Source organism: Pseudorasbora parva, chromosome 4, assembly GCF_024679245.1.
Source record: "Pseudorasbora parva isolate DD20220531a chromosome 4, ASM2467924v1, whole genome shotgun sequence".
NCBI classification, from domain to species: domain Eukaryota; kingdom Metazoa; phylum Chordata; class Actinopteri; order Cypriniformes; family Gobionidae; genus Pseudorasbora; species Pseudorasbora parva.
In genome coordinates, this window is record NC_090175.1 from 8,983,813 (window position 1) to 9,006,062 (window position 22,250).

Genomic DNA, 22,250 nt, shown 5'->3' on the forward strand with positions numbered 1-22,250 from the left:
TCCATCCATGTGGATGTTACTTTGACACGCTCCACCTACCGAAGCATTGCTGAGACCATGTTCAGCCTTTCATGGAAACGGGATTCTGGTGGCTGTGGCTCTTCCAGCAGATAATGCTCCTGACACAAAGCACAGATGCTTCAGGGATGGTTTGAGGAGCACAACGAGTTTGACAACTTGGCCTCTAAATCCCCCAGATCTCAATCCAATCGAGCATCTGTGGGATGAGCTGAACAGAGAAGTCTGATCCATGGAGGCCCCACCTCACAACTTACAGGACTTAAAGGATCTGCTGCTAGCATGTTGGTGCCAGGCAGTAAGGCAGTAATGCTTACATTTTTAATGTGATTGTGAAATATGTCAACACTAGAAAGGAAAAAATAAACAAATTATAAATATATTATTATTATTAAATGACCAGCTTTTCATGTTACAGTGCAGCACCTTGGAATATGAGTAAAATGAGACATCATCTCAAACAAAAGCACTGGAATAATGTCAAATTCACACCATCACTTTCACATTTCCATCTTTTATTTTATTTTTTGTATTTAAAATGTCCACAAAACATGTTTGGACGCTTAAAAGTCACAATTAATGTCTGGATGCCATTGTGCAAAATCAAATCAAGTGTCCAACATGATCCACTAATCATGATCAAACACAAAATATACAGTTTATTATGCAAAAAAAAAAAAAAAAAAAAGTAGGCTGTGTCAAAGGAATAATGGAATTTAGGCTTAGAGCATGGTTCTTTCATATTGTATCATCCAATGCAATAACATTGTGTTATGTGCTTTAAGAGTTATTAAGTCATGTCAGTATATTGGGTTGTAATGTGCAGTAGGCTGTTGTTTTGTCAGATGAAGCCTCGTCCAGTGGAGAGCGCCGGCACTGCAGGATGGGAGAACGGGAGGAAGTTCTTCAGGAACTTCTGGCAGAGCAGTATCCCGAGTTTTCCCCCTCCTCCGGAGAAGAAGTGAATCTAGTTCCGTTAACGGAGGAATAGAGGGGGGACGTCATCGAACTTGGGGGAAAACGCGATTCCCGACGCTTTCTTGCTTTCTACGCCGATTCTCTTATGGAAAAACTGGGAAAAGAGTGAACTTTCCTCCACGCGTCCCGAGGAAAACTTCACCAACCGAAGGGGCGATGAGATGCGAGTGAGCTATGCCTTGTAGAAATGGACAGATTGTGTTTAAGCGAAAACATGGCGTCTGTCTCCCAAAGTTTGGATTATTTTCCAGCCTGCTCTTTGCACTCTGTTGCCTCGAGGCGCGCTCGGGCGTTACGGCAGACGGGGGAGCGTGCAGCCCCTGTCCGGGGAACTGCTCCTGCACGGCGGTGGGACCGCAAAACTCCTGCGTGGTTAATTGTTCCAACATCGGACTGGAACAGGCCCCAGCTGCGTCCGACCTACCGAGCGACACGCACACACTGTAAGTGACCGTGGCTCGCTGAAAGCCCCGGGTGGGTTGATGGGTGATGCGGGTGTTTGTTGTGATCTGACCGAGGTGACGGGTGGGTGGCTGAGGTGATGGCTGCTGGTGTAATACTTCAGACTACCACTGTTTATCTGTCAATCATAACTCAGGATGTCAGGGATGGGAAGAGGAGGAATCTGGAATATTTTGAAAGTCTGGTTTAAAACACGTGCCAAGCTTATATAAATGTAGTGTTTGTGTACGTTGTTTTCACGCTTTTGAAAACAGATTTTGAAATTCGACGTTATAAATTTCAAGTGGTCTGACAATCTAGTACATATTCGACTTGAGCTCTTAAAACTAAAGGAATTTCAATGAAGAACCATTAACATCACAGAAGGTTCTTTAGATCATTACAATGTTCTTTCACACTAAGATAAATATATTTATTTTAAGATCTGTTCTCTTAAGGTTCTTTGTGAAGCCATAAATGGAACCCTTATTTTTAATATGATGAGGTTTATGTGATATGAAAATCACCTACAGTGTTTTTGTCACATGACAACAAAATGGCTTAGTTCCTGCATAGAACTAATAATGCTACTCTGAATTTGTTTTGGAGGCCAACATTTTTTTTAAATGTTAATATTTTAAATTGTTAATATTTTGTATTAAATGTGTATTTGTTTTTGTTTTTTTCAAAAGAAAATACTATCAGCCTTTTAATTGGACTTTTTTCTTTTACTTTCTCTCTTCTTTTTACAACATTTTTGACTTTAAAGTCGGCATGAAACGGAAGTTGCGAGTCTTTTCTTTCCTATTATGACATCCGATTGAAGTTGCTTCTCAAACAAGAACAAATGTTGCTTGATGTTGTCCATGGCGAATTGATTGGACGATTATGGTTTGTTATTGGTCGATTTCATGTGAGTGACAGGTTGTCCCGCCCTCGTGCCAGTAAACATGTCAGCAATCGCGGCAAGGTCACATACAAAGAATATTCCACTAAAAAACTATTTTCTATTTTCAGTTTAAGCCCAGCAAAAAACATTAAAACAATAAATTACTAGTGCTGTCAAACTGATTAATTGCGATTAATCACATCTAACATAAAAGATTGTAAATTTATTATATTTGTGTGTGTATATATTAGGGCTGCACGTTTTCAAGTTTTTCATTAACCGTTAACCGAGGCCCTTAGCGGTTAATACTCGGTTAACCATAGTGTGCGTCAGGGTTATTTTTAGCTTATTAATTTGACGACCACCATCTCCGTAGTGAACGCGCCTATAGAGAGAAATGCACATCATGGATTACACAATCAGAGAGTAGCCTATTTCTTTTCGTTTTAAATTGTTAAAAGACATTTCAAGTTTCTTAAGATCTATTTCATGTCTGCGAAGCGTACGCTGAGTTTCGTTAAATTAGGATGAGATGCGCTCCAGTTCACGAGCAATGCGAGTGGCCGCGAGGGCGCCTGCACGATTAGAGCATGTAACGTTAGTAAAATATGCAGCCGAGAATGATTCACACAGACTCAGCGTTTGACTCGCGCGGCTGATGAGCCTCTCCCGGCAGAGAGTTCAAGCATCTGTGGACTCGTCCCTTCAGCTCTGGCCATCTTGCTTTCAGTTCGCGATCAGCTTTTTTGTTTTCTTCATTACAGTTAAAGTAACGTCTGCTTTTCTCTAGTCATTCACAAGTTTCTCACTTCAAACTTTCTTTCTTCTGATCCGTTATGCACAGCGCGCGCAGCTCCCGCTCTGCTTCTGCCCTAATGCGACTTATAGTCCAGTGCGACGTGTTATTTTCCTCTTCATGACGCATATTTTGACTGATGCGACTCATACTCCGGAGCAACTTATAGCCTGAAAAATGCGGTAAGCACTGCATTGCAATACTTGCATTTCGCCCCGTCACTCTAATTTTTAAAGTGCTCCCACGCTTTCTTTGCCCGCTTAGAAAGCTGGTCATGACTTCTTCTTGTGGATACTACCCTAACCCTATGGATACTACAAATGTCTGGGAGCGCTCTGGCGGTCTCTAGGGGTGCAAACATATATTACAACTAAATTCAAGGCACGTCATTGACGCCACTTAACCGAGCAAAATGTTTCACTCGGTTACGCAATTTTTAACGGTTAATCGGTCAATCGGTTAACCATGGACACCCCTAGTATATATGTACATAAAAGGTTTGTGTGTGTATACGCACGCACGCAGGCACACACTATGTGTGTGTGTGTGTATGTATGTGTGTGTATATATATATATTAGGGCCGGGACTTTAACGCGTTAATTAAGATGAATTAATTACGGGACTTTTATGTGTTAATTAATTACGCAAAAAAAAAAACCACTTAATTTTAACCACACTTATTTTTGCACCGCGGAACGTTTTTCAATTAATGCGTTTCGACGGACCAATTATACTGGAACACCAACTAGCGCTCACGAGTCACGACAACAACAAACCATAGTGAACATGAACATGAAGAAGCTGATGAGACCGCTTTGCTTGGCCCCGTGGATGGGAAATTTTATTTTAAAAAACGAAAGGATGAAAGCGTCGACAAGAGCATTGTGTGCAAGCTATACAACAAGAAATTTGCGTATCACCGCAGCACATCGAGCCTCAAATATCACAAATATGCTTTTGCTACACAATGGCAAACACTGCACTGGTCTGCTGGACTGAAATAAATAAACAATATTTTGTTGATTAAGCTTATGTATTCAGTCATTATTCAATGGTATACTAAAAATACATGTAAAAAAATACTTCTTATTGTTCTCAGATCAAATATTTATATGCAATTAAAATGCGATTAATTAATTACAAAGCCTCTAATTAATTAGATAATTTTTTTAATCGAGTCCCGGCCCTAATATATATATATATATATATATATATATATATATATATATATATATATATATATATATATATATATATATATATATATATATACACACAAACCTTCATGTTAGATGTGCTTTAAAATGTACTTATTACTCATTACCCAACTAAACTCATATGGGATTGTTGGTAATTTTTCTCAGTAAGTAAAAACTGCCAAAAAGCGATTCTTAGTCTTTCTCTAAGTGGTCAAAAAGGCGTCTCAACCCAAGGGAATGGTTGAGATGGCTACTCAAGTGTATTTGTGGCTTTAACCAGAGGTGGACAAAGTACGCAACTCTATTACTTCAGCTAAAGTAAAATTAAAAAAGTCAAATATTACTCCTTTACAAGTGAAAGTTGTAAAAACAGATTTTTACTAGAGTAAAAGTACAGAAGTATTTGTTATCAAAAGTACTTAAGTACAAAAGTAAATTTCCTTTTTTATGTCAACGCATTATTTAATTATTGTTGTATAAATGCACATTATGCCATCATGGTTTGATCCAGTCAGTGACGCTCCATCCGACATACTACCTTAAACTCGTTTCAATACTTGTATATAAGTTACAAAACTCCTTACAAAGCTGCTGTCACTTTAAGGCCGAATGCACGGATCCAATACACTGATACACATCTGATATTCTCCCAACTTTACTCTTCTCTTTCTCCCAGACGTTTATATTTTTTATGTTTTATAAGACATGCACCAAGTGTATGCCAACTAAACTAATCTTGATTTGCTTTTTGACTGAAACACTTTCAAAGTATGGCTCTGGGTGCACACGCTTGTGCCTAAGAAAGGAAAAAATCATCCACCGACTTTCAGAGCTGCTACAGAAACGACTTTCGACCTTGATAGAAATGTAGTGGAGTAAAAAGTATGATATTTGTCTTTCAAATGGAGTGAAGTAAAAGTCATAAGTTTCCAGAAAAAATAATACTCAAGTATAGTACAGATACTCAAAAAGTGTACTTAAGTACAGTACTCAAATGTACTTAGTTACGGTCCACCTCTGGCTTTAACTCACACACACTGCTTGTGTATTAGCAGATGCATGGAGAGTTCCCGCAGGCACGTGTCGTGTATATTTCGGGGAGAACACTGTGTTCTTCACTCCTGGTTCTGTGGCGCTCGAGCTCCAGCATGTGTTATCCATTCACATAGGCTACAGATGTATGCGCAGACAGATCTCATACTCTGATCTCTCGTTTTTCGGGGGGGCATAAAGTTTAAGAGCGGAAATCTTTCATCAGGCAACTGTTGTAAAATTGGCAATAATGATAATAGGCTACATTACTGGGCTCTTCTATAGGAGGCTTGTTGTCACGTGTTTCTCCAGTGAATACTTCTCAGGTGGTCAATATTTCTTTTTGTATAAACACAAAGCACAAAGTCTTTGATACAGAAAACACGATTGGATTTCCACTGCAGTTGCCCATGAAAAAAGATCCATTTAATTGAACACAACTAATAAAAGGGCCGAATATAATGATATTGAAGGAACACACGTTTGAGGGACAACTGGAACATTTTTGCATTCGTTTTTATTTTTTACATTTCTATTAAATGTCTGCTAACATAAAGCAGCTGAAGTTTTAACCAAACATGCTGGATCTTCTCTGTCTAGAGGAAGCGATGGATGCAGAAAGATGGATAAAGACACTCTTGAGTCTTTAAATCAGACCGAAATCTTTTAATTCGATTATGCTGTTCACAATGCCTCATGGGGCTGTCGTTTTTTCCTCACTTAAGCCATTAAGCACACACCAGCTTTGTATTTTTGTCTGATTTTTGAATACTTTTCTGCTTCAAAGTTTGTTGTGAAAACGCGGCCGCTCACACACACTCGTCATGAGGTGCTTTAGCGCAGAATGTTTAGACGGACCCCTATCTGGCCGCGAGCCTCGTCTCTCAAGTTCACAGGACGGGAGTGTGTGCGAATCGAACCCGCCTCTGTCATCTTCTTTACTTTCCATAAGAAGTCCTGTGATTGCATATTGGAAATCCATTTCAATCCGTTGGAGGTGCAGCGAGCACACACACACACACACACACACACACACACACACACACACACACACACACACACACACACACACACACACACACACACACACACACACACACACACACACACACACACACACACACACACACACACTGCCAGGCAGAGGCTTTGGGGTTGCTAAACTTTCATTCTCCACTGATTTGCTCGTGTTTAACAGAATCGTGATCACAGATGATCCGCAGTGAGGTAATGTGTCCTCCTCTGCTGCATTAGGCTATGCTGGTCTTTGCTGGTTTGTACTGGTCTGTGGCCTTTCTATAGTTTGCACTTTGCAGTGGTCTTTACTGGGTTTTGCTGGTCTGCAGTGGTTTGTCTTTCAAAGTTTTCTTTTATATTTTATAATCTTTTACATATTGAAAGATGTTGCACAATTAGAGTTATTTAAAGTTAAAAGAATTTGGTTGATCTAAGTTGAACCCCCCCCCCCCCTCCCCCTAAATAATTACTGTTTAATAGTCAAATAATTAAATTGGAGAAATTTTTCATAATAGTAGTATAAAGAAATAAACAAGGAGGTGCATTTTGTCTTCACTGATTTGTGTTGGTTGACTTTGGTTTTACTAGTCTGGTCTACAGAGATCTTCACTGGTTTGTAGTGGTATTTACTGTTTTTTGTTAATGTGGTGGTCTGTGGTGCTTTGCTTTAGTCTGTAGTGTTCTGTGGTGGTCTGCAGTTGTCTTGTAGTCTGTGGTGGTTGACTTTGGTTTGTGGTGGTCTGTGGATGTCTGTTATATTCTGTGGTGGTCTTTTGTGTTCTGCAGTGATCTGTGGTGGTCTGTGGTTGTTTGCTTTGGTCTGTGGTTTATGGTGGTTTGCGGTTGTCTTTGGTGGTCTGTGGTGGTTTGCTTTGGTCTATAGTGATCTGTGGTGGACTGTGGTGCTTTTCCTTGGTCTATAGTGTTCTGTGGTGCTTGCCTTGGTCTATAGTGTTCTGTGGTGCTTGCCTTGGTCTATAGTGTTCTGTGGTGCTTGCCTTGGTCTATAGTGTTCTGTGGTGCTTGCCTTGGTCTATAGTGTTCTGTGGTGCTTGCCTTGGTCTATAGTGTTCTGTGGTGCTTGCCTTGGTCTATAGTGTTCTGTGGTGCTTGCCTTGGTCTATAGTGTTCTGTGGTGTCTATGGTTCTTTGCTTTGGTCTGTAGTGTTCTGTGGTGCTTTGCTTTGGTCTGTAGTGATCTGTGGTGGTCTGGGGTGCTTTGCTTAGGTCTGTAGTGATCTGTGGTGGTCTGTGGTGCTTTGCTTTGGTCTGTAGGGTTCTGTGGTGGTCTGGGGTGGTCTAGTTGTTTGTGGTGGTCTGTGGTGGTGGTCTGTGGTGCTTTGCTTTGGTCTGTAGTGTTCTGTGGTGGTCTGTGGTGCTTTGCTTTGGTCTGTAGTGATCTGTGGTGGTCTGTGGTGCTTTGCTTGGGTCTGTAGTGATCTGTGATGGTCTGGGGTGGTCTAGTTGTTTGTGGTGGTCTGTGGTGGTGATCGGTGGTGCTTTGCTTTGGTCTGTAGTGGTCTGTGGTGGTCTGTGTTGCTTTGTTTTGGTCTATAGTGATCTGTGGTGGTCTGGGGTGCTTTGCTTAGGTCTGTAGTGATCTGTGGTGGTCTGGGGTGGTCTAGTTATTTGTGGTGGTGATCGGTGGTGCTTTGCTTTGGTCTGTAGTGATCTGTGGTGGTCTGGGGTGGTCTGGGTTGTCTGTGGTGGTCTGTGGTGGTCTCTAGTGATCGGTGGTGCTTTGCTTTGGTCTGTGGTGATCTGTGGTGGTCTGTAGTGGTTCGTCACTGATCAAAAAGTGTCTTCTTTTTACCCAGGTTTGACGTTTGGTCTTCTGTCTGAACTGGAGATATTACTGAGATGAGAACTGAGAAAATGGACTGGATTCCTGCTCTCAGAAACGGTTCAATCAAGCCAAGAAATCATGAGTTTCTTTCTGAGCACATCTGTGTACGTGTTTTACAGGCTGGGGTAAAACTCTCTGACCGTATGTGGTGGAGGTTTATTTTGTTGCCATGACAGTCTCACATCATGACATCACCCGTACACAGAAGCACAGACACCCACAGTAATAAAGACAGGCAGGAAGGCAATGTTTTACCCAAACAGCATTTGAAAATGGTCTAAATCTGAAAAAATGCTCAGAAAGTTAAAGATCCACATTCACCCAAGTGTTAAAGGGAAAGTTCAGCCAAAAATAAAACAAATTAGCCCATGATTTACTTACCCTCAAGTCATCCTAGGTGTATATGACATTCTTCTTTCAGACGAATAGAAGTGAAGTTATATTAAAGTCCTGGTTAATCCAAGCTTTATAATGGCAGAGATTGTTGCTCTGTTTTTGAAGTCCATAAAATGCATCTGTCCGTCATATAACTGCTCCACACAGCTCTGGGAGGTTTATAAACACCTTCTGAAGCAAACCATTGCGTTTGTGTAAGAAAAATATCCATATATAAAACTTTTTAATTAAAGTTATGGTCGATCGCCTTCCGTGGAAAAGTGTTGAAAGTGCTTCTCTGAGTTCAGGCTCTTTCTGGCACTTTCAACACTTTTCACATAAACTGAATACGAAAGGCGATTGGCCAAAACGTTACTTTATAAAGTTAAATATGGATAATTTTCTTATACAAATATTTCAGTTCACTTCAGAAGGCGTTTATTAACCTCCCAGAGCCGTGTGGAGCAGTTATATGACGGACAGATGCATTTTTATGGACTTCAAAAACAGAGCAACAATCCCTGCCATTATAAAGCTTGGATTAGCCAAGACTTTTATAATATAACGCTGATTTTATCCGTCTGAAAGAAGAATGTCATTACACCTAGGATGACTTGAGGGTGAGTAAATCATGGGGTAATTTTCATGGGTGAACTGTTCCTTTAAACTGAGTGAAGTATGAGCAATAGTGATGGTCAACAAACACATAATCATGAAGTAGACCTTTTATTCCACATTCGTCATACTACAATCAGGTCTGGTGGCAGCTTTCTACATCTAGACCTGATCTAGAGTTCGACTGCACACACAGATTCAGCAGGTTCAAGCGCTCTAGTTTCCAGCGAGGTTTGGTTTGTGCCAGACTCAGTTAGCTATGGAAGTCATTTGTAGCGTGGCTGTGGTTTTTTTAGTAGAACACAGATTCATCATTAACTCGCTAGTGTAGTCGCTATATTTGGGAATGTTTTTGATCATCTTAGTGTGCTCTTTTCTTCTCTTCCTCCTTCACTCCTGTATTTATCAATCGCTTCATTCCTATGCAAGTAAAAATAACCGCGCTCATGTATTTCCCTTTACTCTCACATCTCTTTTTCCGCCGGCAGTGCATGAGAGCCAGAGGCGGTAAAGTGTCAAACCCTGGGGCAAAACACAGCAAGCCATTTTGCTTGAGACAATGGCCAAATGGAAGAATAACAACACACACTGTGAAGGCTTCGATAACCCTGAGCGTGTGTGTTTTCTGCACATGTATTATTTATGTCCTTGATGAATTTGTCCCTGACTTGCATCGCATGTCTGTCTTTTTCCACTGGTTCGGACTGGCTTTTAGTGTCTTTGCTGAAAATAAATGTAAACTAGACTTTTGTGGCTGGTAGTCTATGTCTGTTAATCCCATCTCAGCTGTTTTGTTGAGGTTTTGTAATGATTTTTTTCTTTCTTAGACACAAAGTAGTAAGTGCTAAATTATTCCCCTTTAATAATGTGGATTCATGTCATTTATTGGTTAATTAAAGGGTTAGTTCACCCAATAATGAAATGTATGTCATTAACTCCTCACCCTAATGTCGTTCCACACCCGTAAGACCTCCGTTCATCTTCACACACAGTTTAAGATATTTTAGATTTAGTCCGAGAGCGTATGCAAGTGTATGCACACTATACTGTCCATGTCCAGAAAGGGAATAAAAACATCATCAGAGTAGTCCATATGAGACATCAGTGGGTTAATCAGAGTCTCTTGAAGCATCGAAAATACATTTTGGTCCAAAAATAACAAAAACTACGACTTTATTCAGCATTGGCTTCTCTTTTGCGTTTGTGTTCAAACCTCAAAAAAAGCTTAAAACGGTTATAAATCAGTGAATCGATCTATTCAGTTGTGTCACGTGATTTCAACAGTTTGGCAGTTTGATACGCGATCCGAATCATGAATCAATTCACTGATTCACAACCATTATTTTTGGACCAAATGTATTTTCGATGCTTCAAGAGACTCTGATTAACCCACTGATGTCTCATATGGACTACTCTGATGATGTTTTTATTCCCTTTCTGGACATGGACAGTATAGTGTGCATACACTTGCATACGCTCTCGGACTAAATATAAAATATCTTTAACTGTGTGTGAAGATGAACGGAGGTCTTACGGGTGTGGAACGACATTAGGGTGATTCAGTAATGACATACATTTCATTTTGAGTGAACTAACCCTGTAACAATAACATACTGTCGAAGAACAATGATTGTGGACTTCATTGAGCTTAAGAGCATTCACTGACAGCTCACAGCAGATATAAACATCCTTATATGAACGCTTCACACGTATAAACACAAACGCATCTCGCTCTGTCTCCAATCGATGACTTCCTCTCTGCTCCAGATCCTTGAGCCTCTATTTCCTGTGTCTGGAGCTCTTCTCTCTCTTCTCTGTGGATGTTTTTCTCTCTCTCTCCTCCAGACAGCTGGGCTTCTCCTACTGTGAGTATTTAAAGGGGTCGTAGTATAAGAGCAGATAACACGTTATGTAATAGAACCATGTAAATAAAGTCGGAGCTGAAATATTTTTTCCTACTGTGTCGAGATGGTCTGCTGTGAGGACAGTTTGGTAACGTTTCACATTTGTCCCGTAAGTTCATGACCTCTCTTTATCTTCGACCAAACAGGGTGTTTTTTTTGTTTGTTACCGTGTCTTTAAGACTTCTGTATGTAAATGACCTCTGCCTGTTGATTGGCTAACCTGAATAGTGGGATGGCTGATAGGCCTGTCACGATAAATTTTGCTGGACGAGAATTTGGCCAATAAATTATTGCGATAAACGATAATATTGTCGTTCTGAGACCATTTTCATCTAAAATAATGAGACTGGCATAATAATGCAGGTACATTTTTTTTCAAAGATCAATAAACTTTAATTTTTAAAGACTATTTAACACTGAAAACGGAAAAAAAAAACACAATAAATGAACAAAACAACCAAATATTTATATTATTAAATATATTTATATTTGTTTAAAGTTATGCTTATATGTTAATGATATCATAATATTATATCTGTATTAGTATACTATATTTATATAGTTTGATATTATATTTATGTAATTTACTATATTATATTACTATGAATAAAGTTATTTAAAACTAACAATAAAATAAGAATATGAAAAATGTTACTTCAAGAATATTTTTTACAATTTGACATGATTATTATATTTACATAATATATTTATATTTATTTAATATATCTTATATAGATTCCACTTAATTATTAGTAAATATTTATATAATTAAATATATTTATATTCAAGTGATGTTTGTACTTATATTTTAATGATATCATAATATGTTTATATAGTTTTTATATTAGTATAATATATTTATATAGTTTTTATATTAGTATAATATATTTATATAGTTTTTATATTAGTATAATATCTTTATATAGTTTTTATATTAGTATAATATATTTATATAGTTTTTATATTAGTATAATATATTTATATAGTTTTTATATTAGTATAATATCTTTATATAGTTTTTATATTAGTATAATATCTTTATATAGTTTTTATATTAGTATAATATATTTATATAGTTTGATAGGCTATTAGTATAATATATTTATATAGTTTGATATTATTTATGGAATTTACTGTATTATATTACTAAAATTACTGTTATTTGCTATTTCAATTAAATATGGTACAGCACAATTTATTTTGTATAAATATTTTACCATTTAAATAATATATTTTTCACACATTACAGTTGTGTTTTTTTCTTTCATGGTAAATTATCATTTTTAATTTGTAAATTCAAAATAAAATTTCTTATTTTTTTCCTTTGATGTTTGGGCTTAAAAATGACCTGGACGTGCTCCTGACAGGCTTAGTGAGGTTCGTCCGGTGTGGAGGGAGGTTAGCTGATGTATGCTGTCACTTTTGGACATAAACAGACTTTTTGTGGTGGTTGGGCTTCATTGATTCGGAGTCATTTGACTGTACAAACAGTGAGTCAGCAGCAAATGATTCTCTGGCTCAGTGAGTCAATATATCACTCCACAAATGATTCAGTGAGTCAGTGTGCAGCTGGTCTGTGGTCGGTGTGTGTGTGTGTGTGTTGTTTTGATAGGTGTGATATTCTCGATACGATCTCTCACACACTCCTTAGTGCTCGCTTGTGTTACTCTTTTCTTAAAGGACTAGTTTTGTAAACTATGTTAGCAAAGACAGAATATAGATGAAGCTGTAGTTAGATGATAGCATTCGTCACCCTATGTACGTGTGTGTTCATGTGTGTGAAATCAATCAGACATGTTTAGTCTCTTTTAACATCTTGAGCTCAGATCACGTCTGATGTAGTTTAGTGTGTGTGTGTGTGTGTTTGCGCGAGAGTCAGCTGCGATCCAGACGGCTTATTTAGCAGCAGAATATCACGTACAAATGGACAGAATGTCCCAGGAAGGACAGAAGACATTTTTTGCTGTGAAGGCCGGGCAGATATTCCCAAAAATGTCTTTATAATCATCCATCAAAATGTAATAACTTACTCCGTCTCCCAAGATACCTTTATTTTTGTCATATAAGACAAAAAATATAAGACAGCTTCATACATGTGCTCCTCTGAGAGTAATGCAATCTGACTGCAATGAGCTGAGTGAGAGAGGAAAAACTATCTGAGATGGTGAGATGAGAGAAATGCCACATTAATATACTTCTAATTTATTCATCACCATAAAATATCAACGTGAGATACTTGTCTATTTAACATTCACTATTTGACCCAATATTTCTATGTATTTTTTGCTAATGTGTGCAACATGCTAATGTCACATGGACATTTTGTATAAATATTTGACCATTTAAGTAATATATTTTTCACGTATTACAGTAATGAGATTTTTTTAAAAGTAAAAATATAATTGTATTAAATGTGCTTAGTTGTCATGAAAATGTCACAATGTCAATATTTCTGTCACTCTGTCTTGTGTTTTGTCTGCACCAGTTTTAATTTAGTTTTAATTGTGCCAATCAAATCGATTCCCTATGAACAAAATCCAGTCCCGCCTCAGAAAAGGCAATCGTAATATCCGTTTATGCTGAATTTTGTTTAAATTAAAAACTGTGCAGCATTATTATTGTTCTGCGTAAATATGTTTTACCATTTTTAAATAATATATGCCTAATCTCACGTGGGAAAGTGACTTTGAAAAGTAATGCATTACAATATTGCGTTACTCCCTTTAAAAGTAACTAATTGAGTTACTTAGTTACTTTTTAAGAAAAGTAATGCGTTACATTTCTTTTGCGTCACTTTTTCTCACCTTTGTTTTTTACAACAAAAAAATTATATTTTTGTGTAAGTGTAAAGACCTTTTCACACCAAAATTGAAATAATAAACCTCAGGCCGAAGTAAAAATGCCAATTCATGTATGTAGTATGCTGTCAGTCAAATAAATGGGGGAAAGTAACTTGAATTACTTTTTTGAAAAAGTAAATTTTGTTGTAAATTTTAAAAGTAATGCGTTACTTTACTTTAGTAATGCGTTCCCCCAACACTGCACATTACCGTAAAAACAATGAGATTTTTTTTTAATGTAACTGAGCTCTGAAATGTTATTTCTTGTTCGAGAAGCTGTTTCACTCGCATATACGTCCGAGCAAAATTTCCGAGCCCGGAGCCCTCCCCAGGCAGCACGCCAAATTAATACGCATAATCTTCACTCTATGTAAGTGTGAACTCGTGAATGACACCATGGGCCCTATTTTAACGATCTGAAACACAAGTGTCAAAGCACGAAACACAAGTAACTTTGTGGGCGGGTCTCGGCGCTGTTGCTATCTTCCCGGCGGGATAAATGGCTCTTGCGCCCGGCGCAAATCTAAAATGGGTTGGTCTGAAGTAGTGTTGTCACGATACCAAAATTATGACTTCGATACGATATCAGACTAAAATATCGATATATCGATACTAAATCGATACCACAGTAAAAAAATTAATAAATAAATAAGATAAGATGCTTAATATGACAACAGAACTTATTATTCATTGTTATTTTTTACTAAAAATTCATGTGGCCAGCATGTTCCTTAGGGTTGGGCATCATTTTGATTTGAACAATTATTGATCAATTGATCAATTACTATTAAAATTATCTCAAAAAATTTTGCCATCTCAATGTATTTTTTACAATAGGGTAATTGTGTTGCAGTAGCTTACACACAGCACAAGAAAGCTTGATTTCGAATGGTAAATTGAATTTAAAAAGATGAGTAAACAGTAATAAAATAAGAACAAATAAACAGATTACAAACAATAGCACAAATAAATGCAATAGAATAGAAGATAAAAATTAAAAAGACTGCTTTATTTTTTCAGGTAGGTCTAACATTCAGATAAGAAACTGAATTTAAAAAATGCATAGTAATTACATTTAAAACAACATTGGATAATGTTCTTTGTAAAAAATTCAATAGCATACAGATGAAACTATTAAAGTTCCACAAGTTGATCAGTCAAGAGCAGTTGATCGTTTGTCTTTTTGTAGGTTGAATAACAAATGACTGCGGTCCCTTTAAGACTAACAGACGCATGGATCCACACTGTTCCTGTTACTCGTTCTTCCTGAACTGTTTGCGACTGTGTTTACGTTAATACTCTTCCAGATGTGCACTGATAATTCTTTGAGTGTATTTGACCAATAATATGCTGGAAAAGGAAGCAAATGTTTGCACTTGTATCATGTCAGAGGCGGCTTTATTAGGGTAGGCTATGTGTGTGTGCGCTTCAGATGTGGAGCACGAAATCTGCGGGCATTAGTAGGCTAGAATTAATTTATGTGCAATCCCGCGCGAAATTCAGACCGATCACACACTAACACTAACACACTGTCATGAGGAAAAAGTTCAGCAGAACGCGCGTTCGCCGTGCTCAGAGGTTAACCGGGCTGAGTGAGAATATGCCGGTGTGTGTGTCAGCTCGCTGACGGTCGGAGAGGAGAGCGCAGCTAATATCGATACTGTAAAAACTGAGAATCGTATCGTTTCAGATATTCCAGTATCGATATATATCGAAATATCGATATTTTTGACAACACTAGTCTGAAGTAGCTTCATTATTCATAGGTGTGGTTTGGGCGTAACGTGAATAAACCAATCAGAGCGTCATCCAACATTCCCTTTAAAAGCAGGTGCGCAAGGTCCATTATGGGTCGCTATTATTATGGCGGATTTACCAGGCGCACGCCAGGAGCGGTTCACAGCCGAGGAGACTGATGTTCTTGTAAGAGCAGAAAGACAGAGAAGTTGTGTTGTATGGGGATGGGGGAAACCCACCCAAAATAGCGTCGGTTAAACAGGCGTCGGTTAAACAGGCTCAAACAGATTTTTTCTCCTGGTTCTTGACGGACAAACCCATTTGTCAGATGTCCTTATATTCATATATGTCTTGCCACTATTGGGCAAACAGGTCTGATCCTTAATTACTACAATTACCCTGAATAATTTGTAAGCTAGATTTATGCCTATTTTTTCACATCTTCGTGGCACACCACAATGATTTCCGTCATCTCGTGTTAATATTTTTTTAGTGTAACAATTTATGATTTGCAAAAATAACTGTTGCATCTGTGTAGATTACATGAGCAAAGTGTATGCGCGTTGTGCACTCTATACATTATGGTCAAGCATGCGCCCTTAAAATAGCAGAATGAACAACGCGCAGCGCACCTCTGACTTTAGACTGGGTTTTTTCTGGTCAGTGGCGCAAGTGTTTAATGGAACAGCAAAACAGCACCAGGGATTGTTTGCGCGGGAACACGCCTCCTTTTTTGCGCTGAACCGCCCAGGGAGCGCAAGTTCATTCACTAGTTTAGCGGCGTGCTTCTGTGGAGGGAAAAGCGTGCTTTGCGCGGGTGCAAAATAGGAATGACACATGCGTCGGTGTACAAAGTCAATTGGGCTGGGTGCAAGATAGGGCCCCATATGTAACACACTAAAACAGTGAAAAAAATGTCTCAACGGCATTCTGATCCATTATTTGAAATGTGTGCTGTGTGAACGCCCCCTCAGAAGGCAGCTGCCTATGGTACTAGAGAGCACTGCAGTTCACTTAGTGTTGGACCGGAGCTTCTCTCTCCTCCTCCCCTCCTCTTTTCCCGGCAATTGGAAAGTACCCCGTTAATCAGCCTCCTGGGACGGGCTTCCAGGAGGATAGGGGCCCGCTCTGCCACATGTGAGCCCAGAATGAGGCAGCTCTGCGCGGGTCAGACGGATCCAGAGAGCCCAGCCGAGGAACACAGCCAGATCCGAGCTGCTCACAGTAGGCGATTGTTCACCAAAAGCCCTGGAGATGTTACCGTACCAATCTGGTACTTATCAGGACCAAACACACACGTGTGCGCATAAGCACACTCACTTAGACTCAATATTTACACAAACACATGTACATTTTGGCTCTTATTTATACACACACTCCCTCAAATAAATAAGACACACACACGAGTGCTGGCGAGAATTGTTCAGCCCCTCCTCCTGAAATTTCGAACATAAACAAAACGGAGCGCGCCATAAAATTCTTTCCTTTTTCTTCCCCCTCCTCCCACCCTTCCCTTTTTCCCCGACACAGCCACAACAGACAGCCTGCTGTTTAGCGGGTTAGTGTGTAACTGTGGTTACAGCCAATTGTGGCTTGGCTGTGTTAGTGTGGCGATTACGGCTCTCCTCTGCTCAATGTTGATGGTGATGATGGTCAGTGTTGTCATCCTCATCGCCTCAGTCGACGGTTCCAGTCCTTTTATCTAAGTTATAGTGTGCACAAGCCAAGTTTATACAGCGCTTTTACAATGCCGATATTTTCAAAGCAGCTTCACGGTGTCGAACAGGAGGATAATGCAACAGAATTTGATTCGGCTGTGAAAACGGTGATGTTATCAGCTCATTTTAATTATCATAAGGTGTCAATGCGGGCAGATCGGGTAATATAGTTGAAGTTTAGGTGTCCCCAACTGAGCAAGCCAAAAGCCAGAGGCAACGGTGGCAAGGAAACAAAACTCATTCAGGCCAGAATGGAGAAAAAAAAGCTTTGGAGAAACCAGGCTCAGTTCTCCTCTGGCCGACGAACACACAGTGTATGATTATGTCATTTATATGCACAGTTTCATCGCCAACGATGTGCAATATATCCCACAAATGCATTGTGCAAAACTTGATCTTCTATTATTTCCAGTGTGATGCATGAATCAGAACGTTTTTTAAAGGGATAATTCACTCAAAAGTGAAAATGTGATGTTTATCTGCTCACCCCAGGGCATCCAACATGTAGGTGTGTTTGTTTCTTCAGCAGAACACAAATGAAGTCTGTCATTACTTCCGTCTGGTGAGGTCAAGCTGGCGCTATCATAGAAATATATATATATAGATTCCTCCTTAATGCCTGCGCGGATCGGCCGAATGAGGCATCTACATAATATATGTCTATGATTGCGCCAGTTTGACCTCATCAGACGGAACGGACGGGAACACTAGATGAGACTTGTCGGGATATGAGGTAAAAAAGTTGTGTTTCTCACAGAAACCGATCGGTTGGTGTCTTAAGACATCAGTGTGTCGTCAGGAGCAGCAGGGTTTTTGTGCGCGTTGCCTAAGCATGTTTTTTTGTTTGTTTGTTTTGCTCTCATAAAGTTGTTACCCATTCACATGCATTATATGACCGACACACAGCAACGGTTGAGTTAAAAATCTTCATTTGTGTTCTACTGAAGAAACAAACACGCCTACATGTTGGATGCCCTGGGGGTCAGCAGATAAACATCACATTTTCATTTTAGGGTGAACTATCCCTTTAATGATGTAGTATGTTAGCATAGTTTTTAATTATTATAGTTTTGCCAATAAATGAATCATGATTATTCACATCCATAAATACCATAGACTGTAAAAAAAATATGGATGTAGTGTCCGTGACGTCACCCATAGGATTCGGATAAGCCGTTCTGAAGCGTAAAATAGAGTCGAGATGGCCGTCGCCATCTTGTGAGCGAGTCATCACATGTCACTCCCGGATAACAGAAAATGGGCAAAAAGGCGGGACATGGGCGGAGCTTAGGTGACGCAATGACTATAGACAGCGGATAAATGGCTATCCACCTGTAACCACGCCCTTAATTATACAGAACTTTAAGGCTTTATATAACGTAAACGAATGAGCTATAAAAAAATGCACCCCCTTCACAGTTCATCAATATTAGTCATATAGACCAAAAACACAATTTGCCTCAGGCTGTAAACATGTTTTTTTCAGCTGTAAAGTTGAGAATTTTAACATGGGGCTCAACGAGATTCTGCTCCTTCTGGAGCCGCTCTAGTGGCCAGTTGAGGAATTACAGTTAAAATCACTTCCGTATTGGCTTCAAGAGATCGCGGGAGGTGACGCTTGATAAATACACACATGCATGTATATATTTAAATATATATATATATTATATATATTGAACACATGTATATAAACACAAACTTTTATTTAGGATGCGATTAATCGATTTGACAACACTCGCTATTCGGTTGGATTTGCAAAGGTTAAGACATTGTAAACAAAAATGGATTCATTGAAGCATACTTTGGTTTTAAATGTTTATTGTTGCATATCCTTTTCACTATTTTTAGATACTTAGGGCTGTCAAACGATTAATCACAACCAAAATAAAAGTTTGTGTTTTACATAATGTGTGTGTATTTGAATACACACACATGCAAAATGTAAGAAATATTTGCATGTATATACTGTGTATATGTATATATATTTTCAAAACCGCTTAATATATATTAAATATTACCATACTGCTCAATATTAATATTAAATATTACCGCTCAATATTAAATATTACCATATTGCTCATATTTCTGTATACTGTGCACAATGTGCAGTTTTGGCACGCAAACCAGAAGTTTGCCATGAATTGACAGATTTCTTTGTTTTGCACATAAACTTGTCACTTGGTAGGTAATGTGAACCCAATGCATTTGAAAACTTGATCATTTTGTCTAATTTGTGTACCGTATGTATATACTGCGCTCTACATGTCTTCTCTCTTGAACCTAACTTGTGTATATGTCTAGTCAACAAACTGTGTTACAGGAAGAACTTTAGTGTCATATTCCAGTCTGACATGAATCTGGCCAGCTGTGGAGTGAAACAGACTCTCTGGGCTGTTTTGCCATCTTTCTTTCTGTCTGTTTCACTCCCTCTCTCTCTCTCTACTAGTAGAAGTGGCACCAGACGGCCCTTCTGCCCTTATAAGGTGAAGTCAGTGTGCCTGGTAGAGTAAAACAGAACCATATGTGGCACACAGACTCCCTCGCGCAGCTCCGCCGAGGGGCCCGAGCTCTGGCGCGGAGCTGCACACAGGAGCCCAATATAATATAATTCTGCTAATATAAACCAAAGAGGTCAGATTTATATGGATATGTTCAGGCCGCACACTGGCGCTTTATGTTACGGAGGAGGAGGTAACTGGAGCTGCGCGAGTCCTTGCATCTGTTCGCACGCTGCAGTTCTGCTAACTTTATTTTGGCTCTGTAATGAATAGCTCATGTTATTGTGAATATGGATTGGTCATAATACCCCATTTCCACCCTCATGCTGGCCCTGAGTCATAATGCATGAGTGTCTTCTCTGTGACATCATTAGAATTCTATTTTTAGAAGCGTGATGTCATAGTTGGATCTTCCAGTGGCTGATGTGATCAGTCACAGGAACTCTTCGGAATGAGACGGAATGTTTGAACTGAAGATTACATTCAGGGTTTGAGTTTATGATTTATTTTGTAAATCTTGGACAAATCAATTCTATTAAGATTTTTTGGTCTTTGACATTTATTGGCAAGACAAATAATTTTCCACATTTTACATAACTATTTTTAATTAAAGGTGGACTATGTAGTATTTTTGCAGTAAAATATCCAAACACCACTAGGCCAGTGTTATATATTTTGTTCAGTTGAGTTCTTACAATATCCCAAATGTTTCCAACTATTTGTAAATTGTTAGAAAATTGATATTTTATCTAAGGACCGGGACGTTTCAGCACAGCGTTTGAGGGAGTCGCCTGTCAATCGAGTCATATCTGCGTTACCCTCGGTTTTATTCTGCAGGAGCGCTTTACTCTTAGCAGTGTGAACAAGTGAACGCACGGAGTAACGTCAAACATCATTTTAAACACACTTAAATGTATCTAATATGATAAACAGAGCTGGTTTACCTCATAACCAGAAACGCGAAAATAGTGCGCCCGCCGGCGAATATGTCCGGTCCCGTCATAATAAAAGTCCCGGTACTCGCGAGCCGTGTGTGTGTGTAACAATCGCTCCAGCGGCCGTGCTCAGCTCCTCAACACTCGGTCCTGCTCTGCTTCACTGCAGTAACGTTAATAACCGCATCCATCAACATGATTTCTGCCCGAGTCCTATTGTCCACCGGCTCTGAGGTGAAGACCACATGTCCCAAGATGCTGCGCTCACACCTGGGGTCATCAAACTACGCCTTTGTTTAGAATAGGCGCCCTCCACTGGACGGAAAGTTGCATAGTGCACCTTTAATGTTTTTGTTGTTGTTGGTATTTACCAAGTATATTACAATTTTACAAGTAAAACAAACATTAGCAATAAACAACAATAAATTATTATTGTTTTATTATATATATATATAGTACAGGCCAAAAGTTTGGACACATTACTATTTGTAATGTTTTTGAAAGAAGTTTCATCAAGCCTGCATTTATTTGATCAAAAATACAGAAAAAATATTGTAATATTGTGATATATTATTACAATTTAAAATATTTGGTTTTCAATGTATTATACTTTAAATGATCATTTATTTCTGTGATTAAAGCTGAATTTTCCGGATCATTCCTCCAGTCTTCAGTGATCACGATCCTTCAGAAATCATTCTCATATGAGGAGTCATTATGAGTGTTGGAAGCAGTTCTGCTGCCGTATATATTCATAACCTGAGATACTATTTTTATAATACTTTGATGAATAAAAAGTAAAAAAATGTTTTAAAAATAGAAATCTTTTGTAACAGCAATATACACTACTGGTCAGTCATTTGGGGTCAGTCATTTTTTTTTTCTTTTTTTGAAATAAATCAATTATTTTTATTCAGCAAGGATGTGTTAAATTGATAGTAAAGGAGGTTTATATTATTTTAAAATGTTTTTATTTTGAATAAGTGCAGTTCCTTTGAACCTTTTATTCTTCATATATATACGTCAGCAGAACAGTTTCCAACACTCATAATGACTCCTCATCTGAGAATGATTTCTGAAGGATCGTGATCACTGAAGACTGGAGGAATGATCTGGAAAATTCAGCTTTAATAACAGAAATAAATGATCATTTAAAGTATAATACATTGAAAACCAAATATTTAAAATTGTAATAATATATCACAATATTAAAAAATGTTTCTGTATTTTTGATCAAATAAATGCAGGTTTGATGAGCCGAAGAAACTTCTTTCAAAAACATTACAAATAGTAATGTGTCCAAACTTTTGGCCTGTACTATATATATATATATATATATGTATGTATGTATGTATGTATGTATATATGTATATATATACATATGCATATATAAACAAGAATATAAATTCAA

The 22,250-nt window shown here is 38.4% G+C and overlaps 1 protein-coding gene across 1 annotated transcript in view; it reads left to right on the top strand.

Annotated features, from left to right (window-relative positions):
• Positions 1-716: 716 nt before the first annotated feature.
• pkd1a (polycystic kidney disease 1a) overlaps positions 717-22,250 on the top strand; it is a 139,218-nt gene continuing 117,684 nt past the window's right edge. Inside the window, exon 1 of the mRNA XM_067440787.1 lies at positions 717-1,439. Coding sequence (XP_067296888.1) covers positions 1,171-1,439 — 269 coding nt within the window. The 5' untranslated portion in view covers positions 717-1,170. The remainder of the gene's footprint in view (positions 1,440-22,250) is intronic.